Source organism: Salvelinus sp. IW2-2015, linkage group LG13 (assembly GCF_002910315.2).
Source record: "Salvelinus sp. IW2-2015 linkage group LG13, ASM291031v2, whole genome shotgun sequence".
NCBI classification, from domain to species: Eukaryota; Metazoa; Chordata; class Actinopteri; order Salmoniformes; family Salmonidae; genus Salvelinus; species Salvelinus sp. IW2-2015.
Genome location: NC_036853.1, coordinates 11138329 through 11158302, shown reverse-complemented (window position 1 = coordinate 11158302; position 19974 = coordinate 11138329). Strand labels below are relative to the sequence as shown.

At 42.4% G+C, this 19974-nt stretch overlaps 1 protein-coding gene across 2 annotated transcripts in view; it reads left to right on the top strand.

Annotated features, from left to right (window-relative positions):
* The first annotated feature begins 4647 nt into the window (after positions 1-4647).
* Positions 4648-19974, top strand: part of LOC111972109 (single-stranded DNA-binding protein 3) — a 148443-nt gene continuing 133116 nt past the window's right edge. The window contains exon 1 of one of the 2 annotated variants that reach the window (XM_023998969.2): positions 4648-4810. In XM_023998969.2, the coding sequence (XP_023854737.1) occupies positions 4755-4810 (56 nt within the window). In that variant the 5' untranslated portion in view covers positions 4648-4754. The remainder of the gene's footprint in view (positions 4811-19974) is intronic. The other variant, XM_023998970.2, reaches the window with a different exon arrangement.

Sequence of the window (19974 nt, the reverse complement as noted above, 5' to 3'; positions counted from 1 at the left end):
TGGTGTCCAGGGCACAGCTGGGAGCTGAGGGTGGTCTATAACAAGCGGCAACAGTGAGGGACTTATTTCTGGAGAGATGGATCTTTAAAAGTAGAAGCTCGAACTGTTTGGGCCTAGACCTGGATAGTATGACAGAACTCTGCAGGCTATCTCTACAGTAGACTGCAATTCCACCCCCTTTGGCAGTTCTGTCTTGACGGAAAATGTTGTAATTGAGGTGGCCTTCCTAAGCCAGGATTCAGACACGGCTAGGACATCAGGGTTGGCGGAGTGTGCTAAAGCAGTGAATAAAGCAAACATATGGAGGAGGCTTCTGATGTTAACATGCATGAACCCAAGGCTTTTACAGTTGCAGAAGTCAACAAATGAGAGCGCCTATGGACACACAGTGCCTGGGTTAACCTCTACATCACCAGAGGAACAGAGGAGGAGTAAGATGAGGGTACGGCTAAAGGCTATAAGAACTGGTCGTCTAGTGCTTTGGGAACAGAGAATAAAAGGAGCAGATTTCTGGGCGTTGTAGGATAGATTCAGGGCATAGTGTACAGACAAGGGTATGGTAGGGTGCGAGTACAGTGGGGGTAAACCTAGGCATTGAGTGACGATTAGAGAGGTTGCATCTCTGGAGGCGCCAGTTAAGCTAGGTGCAGTCTCCGCGTGTGTGGGATGTGGGACAAGGGGGCTATCTGAGGCATGTTAAGCAGGATGAGGGGCTCCGCAGTAAAATAAAACAATGAGAGCTGCCCTAAACAACAGTATACAAGGCATATTGACATTAGAGAGAGGCATAAAGCAATCACAGGTGTTGATTGGGAGAGCTAAGACAACGGGTGAGACAACAGCGGGTAAACAGCTAAGACAACAACAACGGGTTAATGGCGATGAATGGTCAGAGAGGGTCAGTTAGCTACACACAGGGCCTGAGTTCGAGGCTGTGTTAATGAACAGTCCAGTGGGCATCAGCTGTGTAGCCGAGTGATCATAGGGTCCAATGAGCAGCAATAGATGAAACAGGGAGCCGTGCGGTAGTCGATTACTACGCTAGGTGAGCGGGAGACACGGCATTCAGGAAGATAGCGGGCCGGGGCTAGCAGATGGATCATCACCAACATCCACGACTTAGAGGCCGGTTGAGAGCACATCGGCCGAATTACGTCAGCAGACCAGCAGACTAGTCGTGATGGATCGGCGGGGCTCCGTGTTGACAAAGGGTCCAGGCCAATTGGCAAGAGAGGTATTGTAGTTGGTGTACTTCGTTTGCTAGCCGGGAGATAGTCCTAGCTCGAGGCTAACTGGTGCAAACTTCTGGACAAGGGCGTTAGCCACAATTACCACTTGGTAGCAGCTAGCTAGTTATGAAGATCCGGTGTAATGGTCCAGAGCTTGCGGCAGGAATCTGGTGATGTAGTGGGGAAAAAAGCAGTCCGATATGCCCCTGGGCTGATATCGCGCTGTGCAGACAGGCAGGTATTATCCGCGCTATCGAGGCTAAAGCGGCTGGTGTCCGAGCTAAAGGTAAAGACCGCTAACAGTGGCTAACAATGACTAAATAGCTCATAGCTAATTAGCTGGCTAGCTTCTGATGGCTAGCTTCTGATGGAGGTTCCAGTTATAAGGTTAAAAAAATAGCAGATCCGTACCACATTGGGTGAGGCGGGTTGCAGGAAGGTATATTTAATTCGAAAATGGGAAAAAGAGATTGAAATATAATGAAATGTATACAAAAAAATGAAAAAGACTGAATATTTTCATAGGACAAAAACAAACACGTCTTACTGCTGCGCCATCTTGGGATATGGGCTGTGAGCTTGTGTGGCCTATCACTTCGCGTCTGAGCAAAGTTTTCCAACATTTACTGTTTTCCAACATTTAGAAGGATCCCCAGCAGCCAAAGATAGAGCTTAAAAAGTAGCTTGATTTAGCTTTCTTAATCAATAGTACATCTGTTTCTCAATTGTCTGAAAGTTGCCAGTCCACTACAGAGTCAGTTTTCCTTGCTTTGGTCCAGGCCTGATTTCTTGTCTGAATGAGCTCAGATAGCTCAGAAGAAAACCAAGGGTTAGATCTATCTTTGACTCTGAATTGTTTAAAAGGGGCGTGTTTATCTGCCAGAGGAATAAATATGGAGGATACATTTTCAAGAGCCAACTCAGGATCAGGAATACAGGAGACAGTGGCTAAATCAAAGTAGAACATGTAAAAACCCTTGAGGAGAAAACTTTTTAAAATGTCTCTTCTTAATAAATTAAACAAGGATTAGTATTTTGCAGTTTCGTATCTCTAATATATACTATGGGAAAATGATCACTGAGATCAAATGCAAATTCTCCACTAGCTAATATTTATAAGGGTTATTTGTAAGATTTAATTCAATCAATGAGGAGTTAACAGGGTTTTTCAAATTTAGCCGTGTGGGTTTTGAGATCAATTGAGTCAGATTAAAATCAATGCATATACTCTTATATTGATTTGAGGCCGGGGATAGCCAATCTAGATTCAAATTGTCTAAAATGCCAAACTACGAAGACAGCAGGCAGCAGGGGGTGCGGTAAATCCCAGCAACAATTAATGTGTATTCTGGTTTATGGACACATCTTCAACCAAATTTGTGTGTTTAATGACCTTGGGAACAGAAATATTTAAAGATTGAGATGCCATGAAATTAGATTTGACATATATGGCCACTCCTCCCCTTTCTGTAATCTGTCACATCTAAATACATTATAATAATTTATTTCAATGTCTTTATTAGAGACAGAACCATTTAACCATGTTTGAATGTCAGGATACGAGTCCTGTACCCAAATGTCAATTGTATCCATTTTTTAAATCATACTTTGCACATTTAGGTGCATTAGCCCAAGCCCCCTACGAGATGTGCTCTGTGCTCCCCGTCTCTGGCCCCAAAAGAGGCCCCAGCACCACACACACACACACACACAACACACACACACACACACACACACACACACACACACACACACACACACACACACACACACACACACACACACACACACACACACACACACACACACACACACACACACACACACCTAAGGCAGGTGCTGAGAAATGGGCTGAGGAAGGCATCCATTGGCTCTGCATTAAATTATTCAACCTGTGATTAATTATCATTTGGCCCCACAATGGCAGGAGCTGGGGGAATTCCTCTGCTGGACAGCAATTTATAGATTTTTTCTTCCAACTCTGTAGAATATCTGAAATGGTTGCTACACTACACATATCCATTGTGTTTCTATTGACATTGTATAACAAAGACGTTTGCTACAGAGGAAGGTTGCTCGGTGCAGTGTGGTGGTCTATGAGGGTTATTTTTAACCATATCAAAACAATAAATAATTGAACCTGAGTAGCTCCACCCCCAGCCACTTAGGATCTTAACGGTGGAGGCAGAACGGAGCTATTCAATTCGATCATTAGGTAAGTTAAGGCAACAACTGACAATAAGACAGGGGGGGGGCAGTTGACTTTTTAGGTCTCTCAGTTGAGGTTACTCGACAGGCAAAGGCTACAACTCTCCAGACTAGCTGCCTGCTTTACATTCACTCCCCTTTAAACCCCTCTCATCATCAACCTCAGCTCTTTGATACAGGTCATGGCACCAATGTAACCAACTGTTTTACACCCTGGCTGTTGATGCTCACCGCTCCAACTAGCTTTTGGTCTGAAGACTACAATGTTTTTTATGTCTCAGACAAGGTTCCTCATCATGTGATTCTAAGAATCGCTAAAGAATTGCTACAACACTAAGCAAGAGATGACAACAACTGCTACAACACTAAGCAAGAGATGACAACAACTGCTACAACACTAAGCAAGAGATGACAACAACTGCTACAACACTAAGCAAGAGATGACAACAACTGCTACAACACTAAGCAAGAGATGACAACAACTGCTACAACACTAAGCACGCACTAAATATCTACTTTGGCTCACCAACAGGCAAACTTATGTCCTCATTCAAAAATAATAATACATACTTGACTCAGTTGCAAAGCACAACACTGTAACTGCTACATTTTGGGGAGACTGCGATTCATTATTTTGATACGTTTTCACGCAGGCAGTAGTAGCCTTTCACACAATGGTCAGTTTGGCTATTTGTGTAATTCAATTAGCTACCATGAAATGTATTTCTCCAACCCCTCAGCTACCTAGGACTGCTCAGTAAATTAAGTCAATGTTGTTGTGCGGATAAAACGGGTTTGAGCCTTTGGTCAACCCAGTAGTCCTCTTGAATTTATGATTTGAGAAATGTAAACCATCAGTTAGTGATAGGGCAAAAACCAAAACGTGCCCCCCTTGGCATCCCAAGGGGCGAGTTTGGGAAATGCTGGCCTGATTGGAGGATTTCAGTTTTTCCTATCTCAATTCTTACATGTTTCTGAGGTCAGTAAACAAGAAGCGTGTTCGTTCCCCTTTAAGAAGCCCCCACCATTCCCTAGCGGAGGGAGTGTGAATGCATTCTCGAACAGCGGTTGAGGGGGAAAAAAATCCACCATCGGTCTGTTTCAAGTTCCCCCAATAGAAACTGTGCCTGATTTGTGGCCAATGTTGGAGATGTGAAAAAAAGGAGGAGGAGGAGGAGGAGGGGAGGAGGAGGAGGGGGGGAGGAGGAGGAGGATAAGGAAAAACACTAAAGGGGTAGCTATGGAGATAGAACGTTTGGCTGGCTGCTTTCTTTGACAGGTGTTGAGTGGGGTAAAAGTCTTAAAACAGAATCCAGCATGTACGCTAAAGGTAAAGGAGCTGTCGTCCCTTCCGATAGCCAAGCGAGAGAAAAGTAAGTGAATTATGCACTATTTAAGAGTTTTACCTGGTTAAAAGGAAGCTCCAACTTTCTAAACTATAGCTACCATAATGTATAGGTCTGTACATTACTCGCTCGCTCTACTGAGTGTTGTTTGCTCCCGCGGTGGTAAGTCTCTAACTTTATTTATATTTTTACTTTCTCCTTCTTTTAGAGGATATTTATTAAAACATGATCGCAACATTATCGCAATCAACCGAATAGTTGTAAATTTGAGGTTATAAATGTATCGCTGTCTAGAATTTAAATATCAAATATAGCGCTCATGCAGCGATTGCAAGAAATAACATAATTGCTACTTCGAACAACGATTTTGTGCATGACATTCTATTTTAGAAGATATGTAATCTAAGTATGTTGTTTTTCTGTAAGCAGTTGCATGCAGCATGGACGCTGACTCACATATTGTTTGAATGTGCAAAGTTTTGAGACGCGTTTCTAGGGATTTAAAAAAATGCAATCGACCCATACAGTAGGTTTACTAGATATCTTCTCTAGACGTCTTATTATAGATTTCTTCTTACTCTATTCGTGTTCATGAAGAATTTGTGCTGGACATCCCACCTGAGCAAATGAAGAGAAGTTCTGACTTGTCTGTTAAATAAACTTGAGTTACAGCTACGTAAACTTGTAAGCGTTGTATATATAAGCAATGCAGCCTAACATCAATGTTAAGAGAAGTGTTACTGTAAAATATGTATATATATATATATTTATATATATTTATATCGAACTGATACATGTTTGAAAAGCCTTGGACTAACACTTACAAACTATATAACCTCAATCCTTTTGAAATAATTTGTCCAAATATCAAAGTGTCTAATTTGAGGCTTTGAATATTAATAACGGCTATATCATAGTACAAGCAAAGCCTTTATCCTCTTTGGGATAAAAGGCAAAGAAACCGCCATAACTTTTAAAGTGTCAAATTAACGATTTTGATTATAAGAGGCACAGATTTTAACCAGTGCTTTGCAAAAAGGCAACATCTTATGTACTTTGTTGCTTTCTATGCGACACAAGCTATTGTGTTGTGATCCTGATAGGATCATCACTTTGTTACATATTTAGCCTTCACACACGATGTAACGATGACTGTCACAACTATGAACCGAGTTTCTTGTCCCAAGATCACAAAAATAATGTGGAGACTTCGATCAAGGCACCTGGATAGCAGTGCTATCTCATGTTGCTTTTTTTCTCCTGCATGAATAAATACAATACGTTTATCATTGAGAAACAGTACCTCATTTCAAACTCTCCTATGTAGGCTTTTGATGCTTATCCAGATGTTTGTATTTTGTTTAAAATACAGTACCAGTCAAGTTTGGACACACCTACTCATTCAAGGGTTTTTCTTTATTTTACTATTTTCTACATTGTAGAATAATAGTAAATGCATCAAAACTATGAAATAACACATATGGAATCATGTAGTAACCAAAAAAGTGTTAAACAAATAAAAATATATTTTATATTCTTCAAAGTAGCCACCCTTTGCCTTGATGACAGCTTTGCATGCTCTTGGCATTCTCTCAACCAGCTTCACCTGGAATGCTTTGTCGAAGTTGCCTTCATCCTATGGCTGACTGTGGGGGATCATGATGATGAGGATTACTTGTAGGCTTTCCTGAGTTAAAATTCACATTAGGAAATCAGTCAATTGAAACCAATTAGAATTAGTTTTTCCCCCACTAAAGGGCTTTATTACAGACAGATTCTCCTCAGCACCCCCCTTGGGCTAGCATGGTTACACGTGGTCTGCGGTTTTGAGGCCAGTTGGACATAGTGCCAAATTCTCTAACATGACGTTGGTGGTGGCTTATGGTAGAGAAATTATCATTACATCTCTGGCAACAGCTCTGGAGGACATTACTGCGGTCAGCATGCCAATTGCATGCTCCCTCAACTTGAGACATCTATGGCATTGTGTTGTGACAAAACTACACATTTTAGTTACCTTTTATTGTTCCCAGCACAAGATGCATATGTGTAATGATCATGCTGTTTAATTCGTTTCTTGATATGCCACACCTGTTAGGTGGATGGATTATCTTGGCAAAGGAGAAATGCTTACGAACAGGGATGTAAACAAATGTGTTTAGAAAGTTTGAGAGATATTAGCTTTTCGTGTGTATGGAACATTTCTGGGATCTTTTATTTCAGCTCATGAGACATTGGACCAACACTTTCATTGTTGAGTTTATTTTTGTTCAGTGCCTTCGGAAAGTATTCAGATACCTTGACTTTTTCCACATTTTGTTACGTTACAGCCTTATTCTAAAATTGATTAAATCGTTTTTTCCCCCTCATCAATCTACACACAATACCTTATAATGACGAAGCAAAAACAGGTGTTTAGAATTTAATAGGCAATAGGTAAAAAATTAAAAACACTGAAATATTACACAAGTATTCAGACCCTTTACTCAGTATTTTGTTGGAGCACCTTTGGCAACGATTACAGCCTCAAGTCTTCTTGGGTTTGACGCTACAAGCTTGGCACACCTGTATTTGGGGAGTTTCTCCCATTGTTCTCTGCGGATCCTCTCAAGCTCTGTCAGGTTGGATGGGGAGCGTTGCTGCACAGCTATTTTCAGGTCTCTCCAGAGATGTTTGATTGGGTTCAAGTCCGGGCTCTGGCTGGGCCACTCAAGGACATTCAGACTTGTCCAGAAGCCACTCCTGCTTGGTTATCTGATGTCCTGAGAACTCAAGCAGGTTTTCATCAAGGATCTCTCTCTGTACTTTGCTCCATTCATTGCCTCGATCCTGACTAGTCTCCCAGTACCTGCTACTGAGAAAAACATCTGCACAACATGATGCTTTCACCACCATGCTTCACAGTGCCAGGTTTCTTCCAGACGTGACGATTGGCATTCAGGCCAAATAGTTCAATTTTGGTTTCATCAGACCAGAGAATGTTGTTTCTCATGGTCTGAGAGTCTTTAGGTGCCTTTTGGCAAACTCCAAGCAGGCTGTCATGTGCCTTTTACTGAGGAGTGGCTTCCATCTGGCCACTCTACCAGAAAGGCCTGATTGGTGGAGTGCTGCAGAGATGGTTGTCCTTCTGGAAGGTTCTCATCTCCACAGAGGAGGAACTCTAGAGCTCCGTCAGTGTGACCATTGGGTTCTTGGTCACCTCCCTGACCAAGAATAATGAAGGCCATTGTGTTCAAATGTTTTGGTACCTTTCCCCAGATCTGTGCCTCGACACAATACTGTCTCGGAGCTCTGCGGACAATTCCTTCGACCTAATGGCTTGGTTTTTGCTCTGACATGCACTGTCAACTGTGGGAACTTATATAGACAGGTGTGTGCCTTTCCAAATCATATTCAATCAATTGAATTTACCACAGGTGGACTCCAATCAAGTTATAGAAACATCTCAAGGATGATTAATGGAAACAGGATGCACCTGAGCTCGATTTAGAGTCTCATAGCAAAGGTCTGAATAGGGTGTGTTTATTTTTAATACGTTTGCAATTATTATTTTTTTTACCTGGGGGGTATAGTGTGTAGATTGATGAGGAACAAAATGTATTTAATACATTTTAGAATAAGACTGTAACGTAACAAAATGTGAGAAAAGGGCAGGGGTCTGAATACTTTCCGAATGCACTGTACATACTATGAGATTGGAATGCTACTGTGAAAATTATGATAATGCTCTTTTAGTATAAGAGCTGTTTGAAAAGACTGCCTAAAATGTTTTTTGCATTGGTATTATGGGGTATTGCGTGTAGATTACAGAGTTTATTTATTATTATTATTTTTAATCCAGGCTGTAACGTAACAAAATGTTGAAAAGTCAAGAAGTCTGAATACTTTCCGAAGGCACTGTAGATACACTTGTTTTGTATGTCCTTTGTCTTGTTGCATATACCATTCCACACATTTTCCCTAACAAGGAAAATTCAGTTATTTGATTGATTGTCATCAGTTTAAGCATTGAACCTTCTGACAGACACCGCTGCATGCTTGTTGGGTGTCTGTGTGTGAGTCAGGTAAGTAGCTGATGGCCAGAGTGAGGATTCAATGCCATTATCACCTAACTAATGACTCTGCCATGCACTGTAAGACAAACGCTTGTTTCACTCTCTTTACACTATTGTTAGTCATGATGATGTCCATGTTGTCTGAAGGCTTGTTAGATTAACTCCTACTTAATTTGGAAATTGAAATGGAAAAACCCATATGGTCTCTCTTTGTGCAGGTAGTCCAATTTTTGGCACAGCGAAGGGGAGACTGGAGAGTCAAGGTGTCTAGTGTATATAACCACTAGTAGAGAAGATTCAAGTTATAAAAAGTGCACAACGGATGGAAATGGTATAATGGCTTATAAAAGCATTGGAGGAATCTAGGAGTTTGTTGACAAAATTAAAATTAGGATTGTCAAATGATTAAAATAATTAATAAAGGTGGTGGCATTAGTTAATTACAAATTCAAATTTGTCCCTAAAGAAAGATTTTTCCAGTTAAAAAGTACCAAATTGAGTTACAGGCATACTGTGCTTTGATTGTAAGGATGGAAACAATTATATTCATTAGAATGGTTTAATATCATTTTCACCATAAACAACACACAAGTCATTGTAACATACAGCTAGCTATATAAGTAGGCCTACTTCCTCTTATCAATGTTCTTGAAGTTTAACACTTGCACACACATTCTCTCTCTCACACACTCACTCTGTCACTCACTCACACAGGCCTACACTCTCTCCCTCACTCACACAGGCCTACACACTCTCCCTCACTCACACAGGCCTACACACTCTCCCTCACTCACACAGGCCTACACACTCTCCCTCACTCACACAGGCCTACACACTCTCCCTCCCTCCTAGACTGTTTCACTTACTGCTGCTTCACACATATCCTCTCACACACATACACACAATCTCACACACATACACACAATCTCACACACATACACACAATCTTACACACCCCATTTTTGCCCATGCAGCCTACCTTTTGAAGCATCTCTTTTAGCCTATTCCTTTGCCGTTCTTCCTGTGCCATCCAAATTTGTGCATAGCCTAGTCAGTGGTCAAGTTATCAGGTTGCTAGCTAGGTAACATGACTAGCTAGCTAAACAATGTTTGTTATCAAACCAAAAAATATTGGCTTGAGTAGTTTAAAACATGTCTGCGACATTAGCACGAATCCACGGCAGAAAGAAAAAACATAGTTCTGGTGATATTGGGTGTAATTTTTACATGATTTTTGCTAGAGGCATACCACAGATAAAACAATGAGACTGTTATTTCTCTGGATGTATAAATGTGAATCATCTGCTTGGCGTTTCCAGTCACTACTAAATATGATGGTGAGAGGAAGCCCATTGGCCGTCAGTGGGAGAAGATGGAATGAGATTTCATTTTGTCTGACAAATTTTCTCATCGATGAAACATTGGATCTCAATACAGTTTTCTGTTCCCCAAACTAAAACCTGTTACGAAAAGAGTGGAATAAGTTTTGTATGATTTACCCTTTGCCAAAGTTGTAAAAAATTGCATTGTTTAGGAGTGCAAAGGCGAATTGAATAATTGCACACACGCACTTCAGAGGTATGCGTTACCTAACAGAAATATGCATTCTAGAACACACCAGTAGGATCTCACTAGCGTGTGCTTGGCTCTGCCCGCCACCTTGCTTGTTCGGCCCACTATGACACATTTGTTCCCATTGGAAACGACAGACTACAGCCCATCTTGGGTTAGTTCTAAAAATCTTTGGCGCTCTGTCTTCAGCGATGTAAAGACGCAAGCATTGACTATAGCTGTGTTCCGTGTTGTGTTCTGCACTTAAGTGTCTGTGTGGAAATACATGCACTTAGAATGTTCTGTGCAGGGAAGAAATGGAGACACCGATAAACATGTAACTTTGAAAGTCCTAGATTGAGGGATGGTGTCATTCAGGAAGTGCTTGTGTCATTCAGGAAGTGCTTGTGTCATTCAGGAAGCGACCAGTGCCTGTGGAAAAAGGTAGAACAAGAACGCTGTGCCCGTGTGACGAGAGGAATTAATTACACCTCACACTCACTCTTTCTGCATTGATTTCATTTGATTTTAACTGGGGTTGAAATAGAGGCTCCAACATTAATATGACCTGTTTGTTAATTACAACTCTTGAAATGTGCTGAGAAATCCGCCATCACAGGGCCCTTCCATTGGATTAATAAAATATATGTTTTTCTTCATGAAAGTTGGTAGTGCTTGACCCTGTCACACATGTTGTAGTCTATTCTTCTATGCATACACTATAGTCATAGGATAGGCTTGTAAGACATTTTTATAATATTTAATGTAATTGAACATGTTGAATAAAGTGTGTCTCAAGTGTGAAGATTAATCCGTTTGATTTGAATTTGTTTCTTTACATCCACACCCTCCCCTCAACGCCCCTATATTTGTATTTAGTTCTTGAGGTCTGAATGCACGGTTTTTGATTTGACACAGATGGTACTGCCGTCTGCGTTTTGGCCTTTTGAGAGACAAAGAACCACATACTCATGTACGCAAAAACACGCCACTATTTTGTAAAGAACCTCTGATTTCCTCTGCTTTGCTTGGAATAATTATGCTCATATTCAGAGGTGTTAGCAGTCAATTAATTTAGCTTTTTGTTGGATGCTATTCATGCATCCGCACATATTTGTTTTCTCACTTGAAATAAGTGAGACAGTATAAATATTGAGGCTACGTGCATTAAGTCAGTAATGGGGTTGGTCACGGCACAGACAAACTTATGAAGTGCATGTGTGTATGCTGTTTATTACACTGGCCCCCATATTATAGAAATGTTATAGAAACATGATACACTACGTGACAAAAGTATGTGGACACCTGCTCGTCGAACATCTCATTGCAAAATCATGGGCATTAATATGGAGTTGGTCCCCCTCCTTTGCTGCTATAACAGCCTCCCCTCTTCTGTGAAGGCATTCCACTAGAAGTTGGAACATCGCTGAGGGGACTTGCTTCCATTCAGCCACAAGACCATTAGTGAGGTCGGACACTACTTCCATTCAGCCACAAGACCATTAGTGAGGTCGGACACTACTTCCATTCAGCCACAAGYCCATTAGTGAGGTCGGKCACTACTTCCATTCAGCCACAAGTCCATTAGTGAGGTCGGACACTACTTCCATTCAGCCACAAGACCATTAGTGAGGTCGGACACTACTTCCATTCAGCCACAAGTCCATTAGTGAGGTCGGACACTACTTCCATTCAGCCACAAGACCATTAGTGAGGTCGGGCACTACTTCCATTCAGCCACAAGTCCATTAGTGAGGTTGGGTACTGATGTTGGATGATTAGGCCTGGCTCGCAGCCGACCTTCCAGGTCATCCCAAAGGTGTTTGATGAGATTGAGGTCAGGGTTCTGTGCAGGCCAGTCAAGTTCTTCCACACCGATCTCAACAAACCAATTCTGTATGGACCTCGCTTTGTGCATGAGGACATTGTCATGCTGAAACAGAAAGGGCCTTCCCCAAACTGTTGCCACAAAGTTGGAAGCACAGAATTGTCTAGAATGTCATTGTATGCTGTAGCGTTAAGATTTCCCTTCACTGGAACTAAGGGGCCTAGTCCGAACCATGAAAAACAGCCCCAGACCATTATTCCTCCTCCATCAAACGTTACAGTTAGCACTATGCATTGGGGCAGGTAGCGTTCTCCTGGCATCTGCCAAACCCAGATTCGTCTGTCGGATTGCCAGAGGGTGAAGCGTGATTAATCACTCCAGAGAACACATTTCCACTGCTCCAGAGTCCAATGGTGGTGAGCTTTACACCACTCCAGCCGACGCTTGGCATTGCGCATGGCGATCTTAGGCTTGTGTGCTGCTGCTCGGCCATGGAAACCCATTTCAAGAAGCTCCCGACGAACAGTTCCTTTGCTGACTATGCTTCCAGAGGCAGTTTGGAACTCTGTAGTGAGTGTTGTCTGTCCTTCAGCACTCACGGGTCCGTTCTCTGAGCTTGTGTGGCCTACCACTTTGCGGCTGAGCCATTGTTTCTCCTAGACGTTTCTACTTCACAATAACAGCACTTGTAGTTGACCGGATCAGCTCTAGCAGGGCAGAAATTTGATGAACTGACTTGTTGGAAATGTGGCATCCTATGATGGTGGCACGTTGAGTCACCTGAGCTCCTCAGTAAGGCCATTCTACTGCCAATGGTTGTCTATGGTGATTGCATGACTGTGTGCTTGATTTTTATACACCTGTCAGCAACTGGTGTGGGGGAAATAGCCAAATCCACTCATTTGAAGGGGTGGCCACATACTTTGTGTATATTTAGTGTACCTTTTTGTTTTTATGTAGCTAATTAATTATTACCTATAGACAGTGTATTGTAGTAGTAACTCTATTATTAACTTATAACAATACCTATTAACTGCTTATTCCATGTATAAACCCTGTCTATTTGTATTCTGTTAGTTTTATTCTGTGGGAAAGAATACCGTCTTAATGTATCAATTGCCCCAAAATGAAGACTTTCAGGTTAGAAGACAATGACATCCTTTCAAGCAGAGCATGTCCATAGTTGTAGAGTCAATTTAGCTGCAGGCTAGCTCCTCCTGGTAAAGAAACAGATGACTTTGGCAATGGGAATCCAGCTCATTAAGTGTGTGTATGTGTGTGTGTGGATTAACCCATGCTGATTTAAGCCATACGTGTTTACAGTCTTTTGACACTATTTTGTGATGGCAAAAAATGACCGCCAATGTAGGAAATGTTAGTTCTTAGGCTACCTGTTTATGGGATGGAACTCTAACATATTGGGAATGAAGTGCCTTGTCTACTCCTCTTTTGCTTACAAAACATGTCATTACACATCAAATCAAATTGTATTTGTCACGTGCGCTGAATTCAACAGTGTAATGCTTACTTACAAACCCTTAATAACCAACAATGCAGTATAAGAAATAGTTAAAATATTTACTGAATAAATTTAAGTCAAGAATAAAGTAACACAATAAGATAACATAATAATAATGAGGCTATGTACATGGGGTACCGGTACAGAGTCAATGTGCAGGGGTACAGGTTAGTCAAGGTAGTTTGTACATGTAGGTTGGGGTAAAGTGACTTTGCAGAGATAATAAACAGCGAGTAGCAGCAGTGTAAAAACAAAGGGGGGGTGTCAATGTAAATAGTCCGGGTGGCCATTTGATTAATTGTTCAGCAGTCTTATAGCTTGGGGGTAGAGCCTTTTGGACTTGCCGTATGGTAGCAGAGAGAAAAGTCTATGACTTGGATGACTGGAGTCTTTGACAATTTTGTGGGGCCTTCCTCTGACACCGCCTAGTATATAGGTCCTGGATGGCAGGAAGCTTGGCCCCAGTCATGTATTGGGCCATACGCACTACCCTCTGTAGCGCCTTATGGTCGGATGCCAAGCAGTTGCCATACCAGGCGGTGATGAAACTGGTCAGGATGCTCTTGATGGTGCAGCTGTAGAACATTTTGAGGATCTGGGTACCCATGCCAAATCTTTTCAGTCTCCTGGGGGGGAAAAGGTGTTTTCGTGCCCTCTCCACAACTTTTTTGGTGTGTTTGGACCATGATAGTTTGTTGGTGATGTGGACACCAAGGTACCTGAAACTAGAGGTCGACCGATTATGATTTTTCAACGCCGATACCGATACCGATTATTGGAGGACCAAAAAAAGCAGATAGTGATTAATCGGCCGATTTAAAAATAAAATAAAAATGTTATTTATTTGTATTTATTTGTAATAATGACAATTACAACAATACTGAATGAACACTTATTTGAACTTAATATAATATATCAATAAAATCAATTTAGCCTCAAATAAATAATGAAACATGTTCAATTTGGTTTAAATAATGCAAAAACAAAGTTTTGGAGAAGAAAGTAAAAGTGCAATATGTGCCATGTAAAAAACGTTTAAGTTCCTTGCACAGAACATGAGAACATATGAAAGCTGGTGGTTCCTTTTAACATGAGTCTTCAATATTCCCAGGTAAGAAGTTTGAGGTTGTAGTTATTATAGGAATTATAGGACTATTTCTCTCTATACGATTTGTATTTCATATACCTATGACTATTGGATGTTCTTATAGGCACTGTAGTATTGCCAGTGTAACAGTATAGCTTCCGTCCCTCTCCTCGCCCCTACCTGGGCTCGAACCAGGAACACATCGAAAACAGCCACCCTTGAAGCAGCGTTACCCATGCAGAGCAAGGGGAACAACTACTCCAAGTCTCAGAGCGAGTGACGTTTGAAACGCTATTAGCGCGCACCCCGCTAACTAGCTAGCCATTTCACATCGGTTACACCAGCCTAATCTCGAGAGTTGATAGGCTTGAAGTCATAAATCAATCAATCAATCAATCAATTTTATTTTATATAGCCCTTCGTACATCAGCTAATATCTCGAAGTGCTGTACAGACACCCAGCCTAAAACCCCAAACAGCTAGTAATGCAGGTGTAGAAGCACGGTGGCTAGGAAAAACTCCCTAGAAAGGCCAAAACCTAGGAAGAAACCTAGAGAGGAACCAGGCTATGAGGGGTGGCCAGTCCTCTTCTGGCTGTGCCGGGTGGAGATTATAACAGAACTATGCCAAGATGTTCAAAAATGTTCATAAGTGACAAGCATGGTCAAATAATAATCATGAATAATTTTCAGTTGGCTTTTCATAGCCGATCATCAAGAGTTGAAAAACAACAGGTCTGGGACAGGTGGCGGTTCCATAACCGCAGGCAGAACAGCTGAAACTGGAATAGCAGCAAGGCCAGGCGGACTGGGGACAGCAAGGAGTCACCACGGGCGGCAGTCCCGACGCATGGTCCTAGGGCCCAGGTCCTCCGAGAGAAAGAAAGAGAGAAGGAGAAAATTAGAGAGAGCCAAGATTTTCAAAATGTTCATAAATGACAAGCATGGTCAAATAATAATCAGGAATAAATCTCAGTTGGCTTTTCATAGCCGATCATTAAGAGTTGAAAACAGCAGGTCTGGGACAGGTAGGGGTTCCGTAACCGCAGGCAGAACAGTTGAAACTGGAATAGCAGCAAGGCCAGGCGGACTGGGGACAGCAAGGTGTCATCATGCCCGGTAGTCCTGACGTATGGTCCTAGGGCTCAGGTTCTCAGAGAGAAAAAGAGAACGAGAGAATTAGAGAGAGCATACTTAAATTCACACAGGACACTGGATAAGACAGGAGAAGTACTCCAGGTAACCAACTGACCCTAGCCCCCCGACACATAAACTACTGCAGCATAAATACTGGAGGCTGAGACAGGAGCGGTCAGGAGACACTGTGGCCCCATCCGAAGAAACCCCCGGACAGGGCCAAACAGGAAGGATATAACCCCACCCACTTTGCCAAAGCACAGCCCCCGCACCACTAGAGGGAAATCCTCAACCACCAACTTACAATCCTGAGACAAGGCCGAGTATAGCCCACAAAGGTCTCCACCACAGCACAAACCAAGGGGGGGCGCCAACATAAACATCTCAATGCTTGAAGCATTGCGAAGAGCTGCTGGCAAATGCATGAAAGTGCTGTTTGAATGAATGCTTACGAGCCTGCTGGTGCCTACCATCGCTCAGTCAGACTGCTCTATCAAATCATAGACTTAATTATACCATAATAACACACAGAAATACGAGCCTTTGGTCATTAAAATGGTCGAATCCGGAAACTATCATTTCGAAAACAAACATTTAATCTTTCAGTGAAATACGGAACCGTTCCGTATTTCATCTAACAGATGGCATCCCTAAGTCTAAATATTGCTGTTACATTGTACAACCTTCAATGTTATGTCATAATTATGTACAATTCTGGCAAATTAATTAAGTTCTTTGTTAGGAATAAATGGACTTCACACAGTTCGCAATGAGCCAGGCAGCCCAAACTGCTGCATTTACCCTGACTGCTTAAACGGAACGCAAGAGAAATGACACAATTTCCCTAGTTATAAGAAATTCATGTTAGCAGGCAATATTAACTAAATATGCAGGTTTAAAAAGATATACTTGTGTATTGATTTTAAAGAAAGGCGTTGATGTTTATGGTTAGGTACATTGGTGCAACGACAGTGCTTTTTTCGCAAATGCGCTTGTTAAATCATCACCAGTTTGTCGAAGTAGGCTGTGATTCAATGAGAAATTAACAGGTACCGCATCGATTATATGCAACGCAGGACACGCTAGATAAACTAGTAATATCATCAACCATGTGTAGTTAACTAGTGATTATGTTAAGATTGATTGTTTTTTATAAGATAAGGTTAATGCTAGCTAGCAACATACCTTGGCTCCGCCTAGCTAGCAACATACCTTGGCTTCTTGCTGCCCTCGCATAACATGTAGTCAGCCCGCCACGCAGGCTCCTCGTGGAGTGCAATGTAAGGCATGTGGTTAGAGTGTTGGACTAGTAACCGGAAGGTTGCAAAAACGAATCCCCGAGCTGACAAGGTAAAAATCTGACGTTCTGCCCCTGAACAAGGCAGTTAACCCGTCATTGAAAATAAGAATGTGTTCTTAACTGACTTGCCTAGTTAAATAAAGCTGTAAAAAAATATATACTTAAAAAGGGGGCAAATCGGTGTCCAAAAATACTGATTACCGATTGTTATGAAAACTTGAAATCGACCATTCTGATTAATCGGTCGACCTCTACTTGAAACTCTCGACCCACTCCACTACAGCTTTGTTGATGTTAATGGGTGCCAGTTTGGCCTTCCTTTTCCTGTAGTCCACGATCATTTCCTTTGTCTTGCTCACATTGAGGGAGAGGTTGTTGTCCTGGCCTCTGACCTCCCTATAGGCTGTCTCATCATTGTCGGTGATCAGGCCTACCACTGTTGTGTTGTCAGCAAACCTAATGATGGTGTTGGAGTTGTGCTTGGCCACGCAGTTGTGGGTGAACAGGGAGTACAGGGGGGGACTAAGCACGCGCCCCTGAGGGGCCCCGGTGTTGAGGATCAGCGTGGCAGATGTGTTGTTGCTTACCACCTGGGGGTGGCCCGTCAGGAAGTCCAGGATCTTGTTGCAGAGGGAGGTGTTTAGTCCCAGGGCCCTTAGCTTAGTGATGAGCTTTGGTGTTGAACACTATGGCGTTGAACGCTGAGCTGTAGTCAATGAACAGCTTTCTCACATAGGTGTTCCTTTTGTCCAGGTGGGAAAGGGCAGTGTGGAGTGCGATTGAGATTGCGTCATCTCTGGATCTGTTGGGGCGGTATGCAAATTGGAGTGGGTTTAGGGTTTTCGGGATATCTTCGCTTTGTTGGGCACAGGGACTATGGTGGTCTGCTTGAAATGTGGGTATTACAGACTCGTTCAGGGAGAGGTTGAAAATGTCAGTGAAGAAACTTGCCAGTTGATCCGCGCATGTGCTAAGTACACGCCCTGGTAATCTGTCTGTCTGGCCTAGTGGCCTTGTGAATGTTGACCTGTTTTTAAGGTCCTGCTATCATCGGCTACGGAGAGTGTGATCACACAGTTGTCTGGAACAGCTGGTGCTGTCATGCATGCTTTAGTGTTGCTTGCCTCGAAGCGAGCATAAAAGACATTTAGCTCATCTGGTAGGCTTGCGTCAGTGGGCAGCTGGCGGCTGGGTTTCCCTTTGTCCATAATAGTTTGCAAGCCCTGCCACTTCCGACAAGCATCTGAGCCGGTGTAGTAGGAATCAATCTTAGTCCTGTATTGAAGCTTTGCCTGTTTGATGGTTCATCTGAGGGCATAGCGGGATTTCTTATAAGCGTCTGGATTAGTGTCCCGCTCCTTGAAAGCGGCAACTCTAGCCTTTAGCTCGACGCAGTTGTTGCCGGTAATCCAAGGCTTCTAGTTGGGATATATATATGTACTGTCACTGTCGGGACGATGTCGTCAATGCACTTATTGATGAAGCCGTTGACTGAGATGGTATACTCCTCAATGCCATTGGATGAATCATGGAACATATTCCAGTCTGTGCTAGCAAAACAGTCCTGTAGCTTCCGCGTCTACTGACCACTTCCGTATTGAGCGAGTCACTGGTACTTCCTGCTTTAGTTTTTGCTTGTAAGCAAGAATCAAGAGGATAGAATTATGGTCAGATTTGCCAAATGGAGGGTGTGGGAGAGCTTTGTATGCGTCTCTGTGTGTGGAGTTATTCATCTTTTTTTCCCTCTAGTTGTACCTGTGACATGCTGGTAGAAATTAGGTAAAATGGATTTAAGTTTGCCTGTATTAAAGTCGCTGGCCACTTGGAGCGCCGCTTCTGAATGAGCATTTTCTTGTTAGCTTATGGCCTTATACAGCTCATTGAGTGCAGTCTTAGTGCCAGCATCGGTTTGTGGTGGTAAATAGACTGCTACGAATAATATAGATGAGAACTCTCTTGGTAGATAGTGTGGTCTACAACTTATCATGAGGTACTCTACCTCAAGCGAGCAATTCCTAGAGACTTCTTTAATATTAGACATCGCACACCAGCTGTTATTGACAAGTAGGAACACACCCCGCCCATCGTCTTACCAGATGTAGCTGCTCTGTCCTGCCAATACACTGAAATCCCAGCCAGCTCTATATATTCCGTGTCGTTGTTCAGCCACGACTCCGTGAAGCATAAGATAATACAGTTTTTAATCTCCCGTTGGTAGGATAGTCTTGACCGTAGATCATCAAGTTTTTTTTCCAGTGATTCCACGTTGGCCAGTAGAACTGATGGTAATTGTGATTTACTCACTCGAATATGAATCTTAACAAGGCACCCCGATCTTCTCTCTCTGTATCTCCGCCTTTTTGTCACGCAAATTACTTGGATTTGGGCCTGGTCTCCGGAGAGCAGTATATACTTTGCGTCGGACTCATTAAAGAAAAAATCTTAAAGTTTTTAATTTTATTTATTTAACCTTTATTTAACTAGGCAAGTCAGTTAACCTTTCTGGTACAAGTGAGACGGTAGCATCCCACCTCGACAACAGCCAGTGAAATTGCAGGGCGCCACATTCAAAACAACAGAAATCCCATAATTAAAATTCCTCAAATATACAGTACAAGTATTAAAGATAAACTTCTTGTAAATCCAACCACAGTGTCCGATTTCAAAAAGGCTTTACTGCAAAAGCACACCATGCGATTATGTTAGGTCAGAACC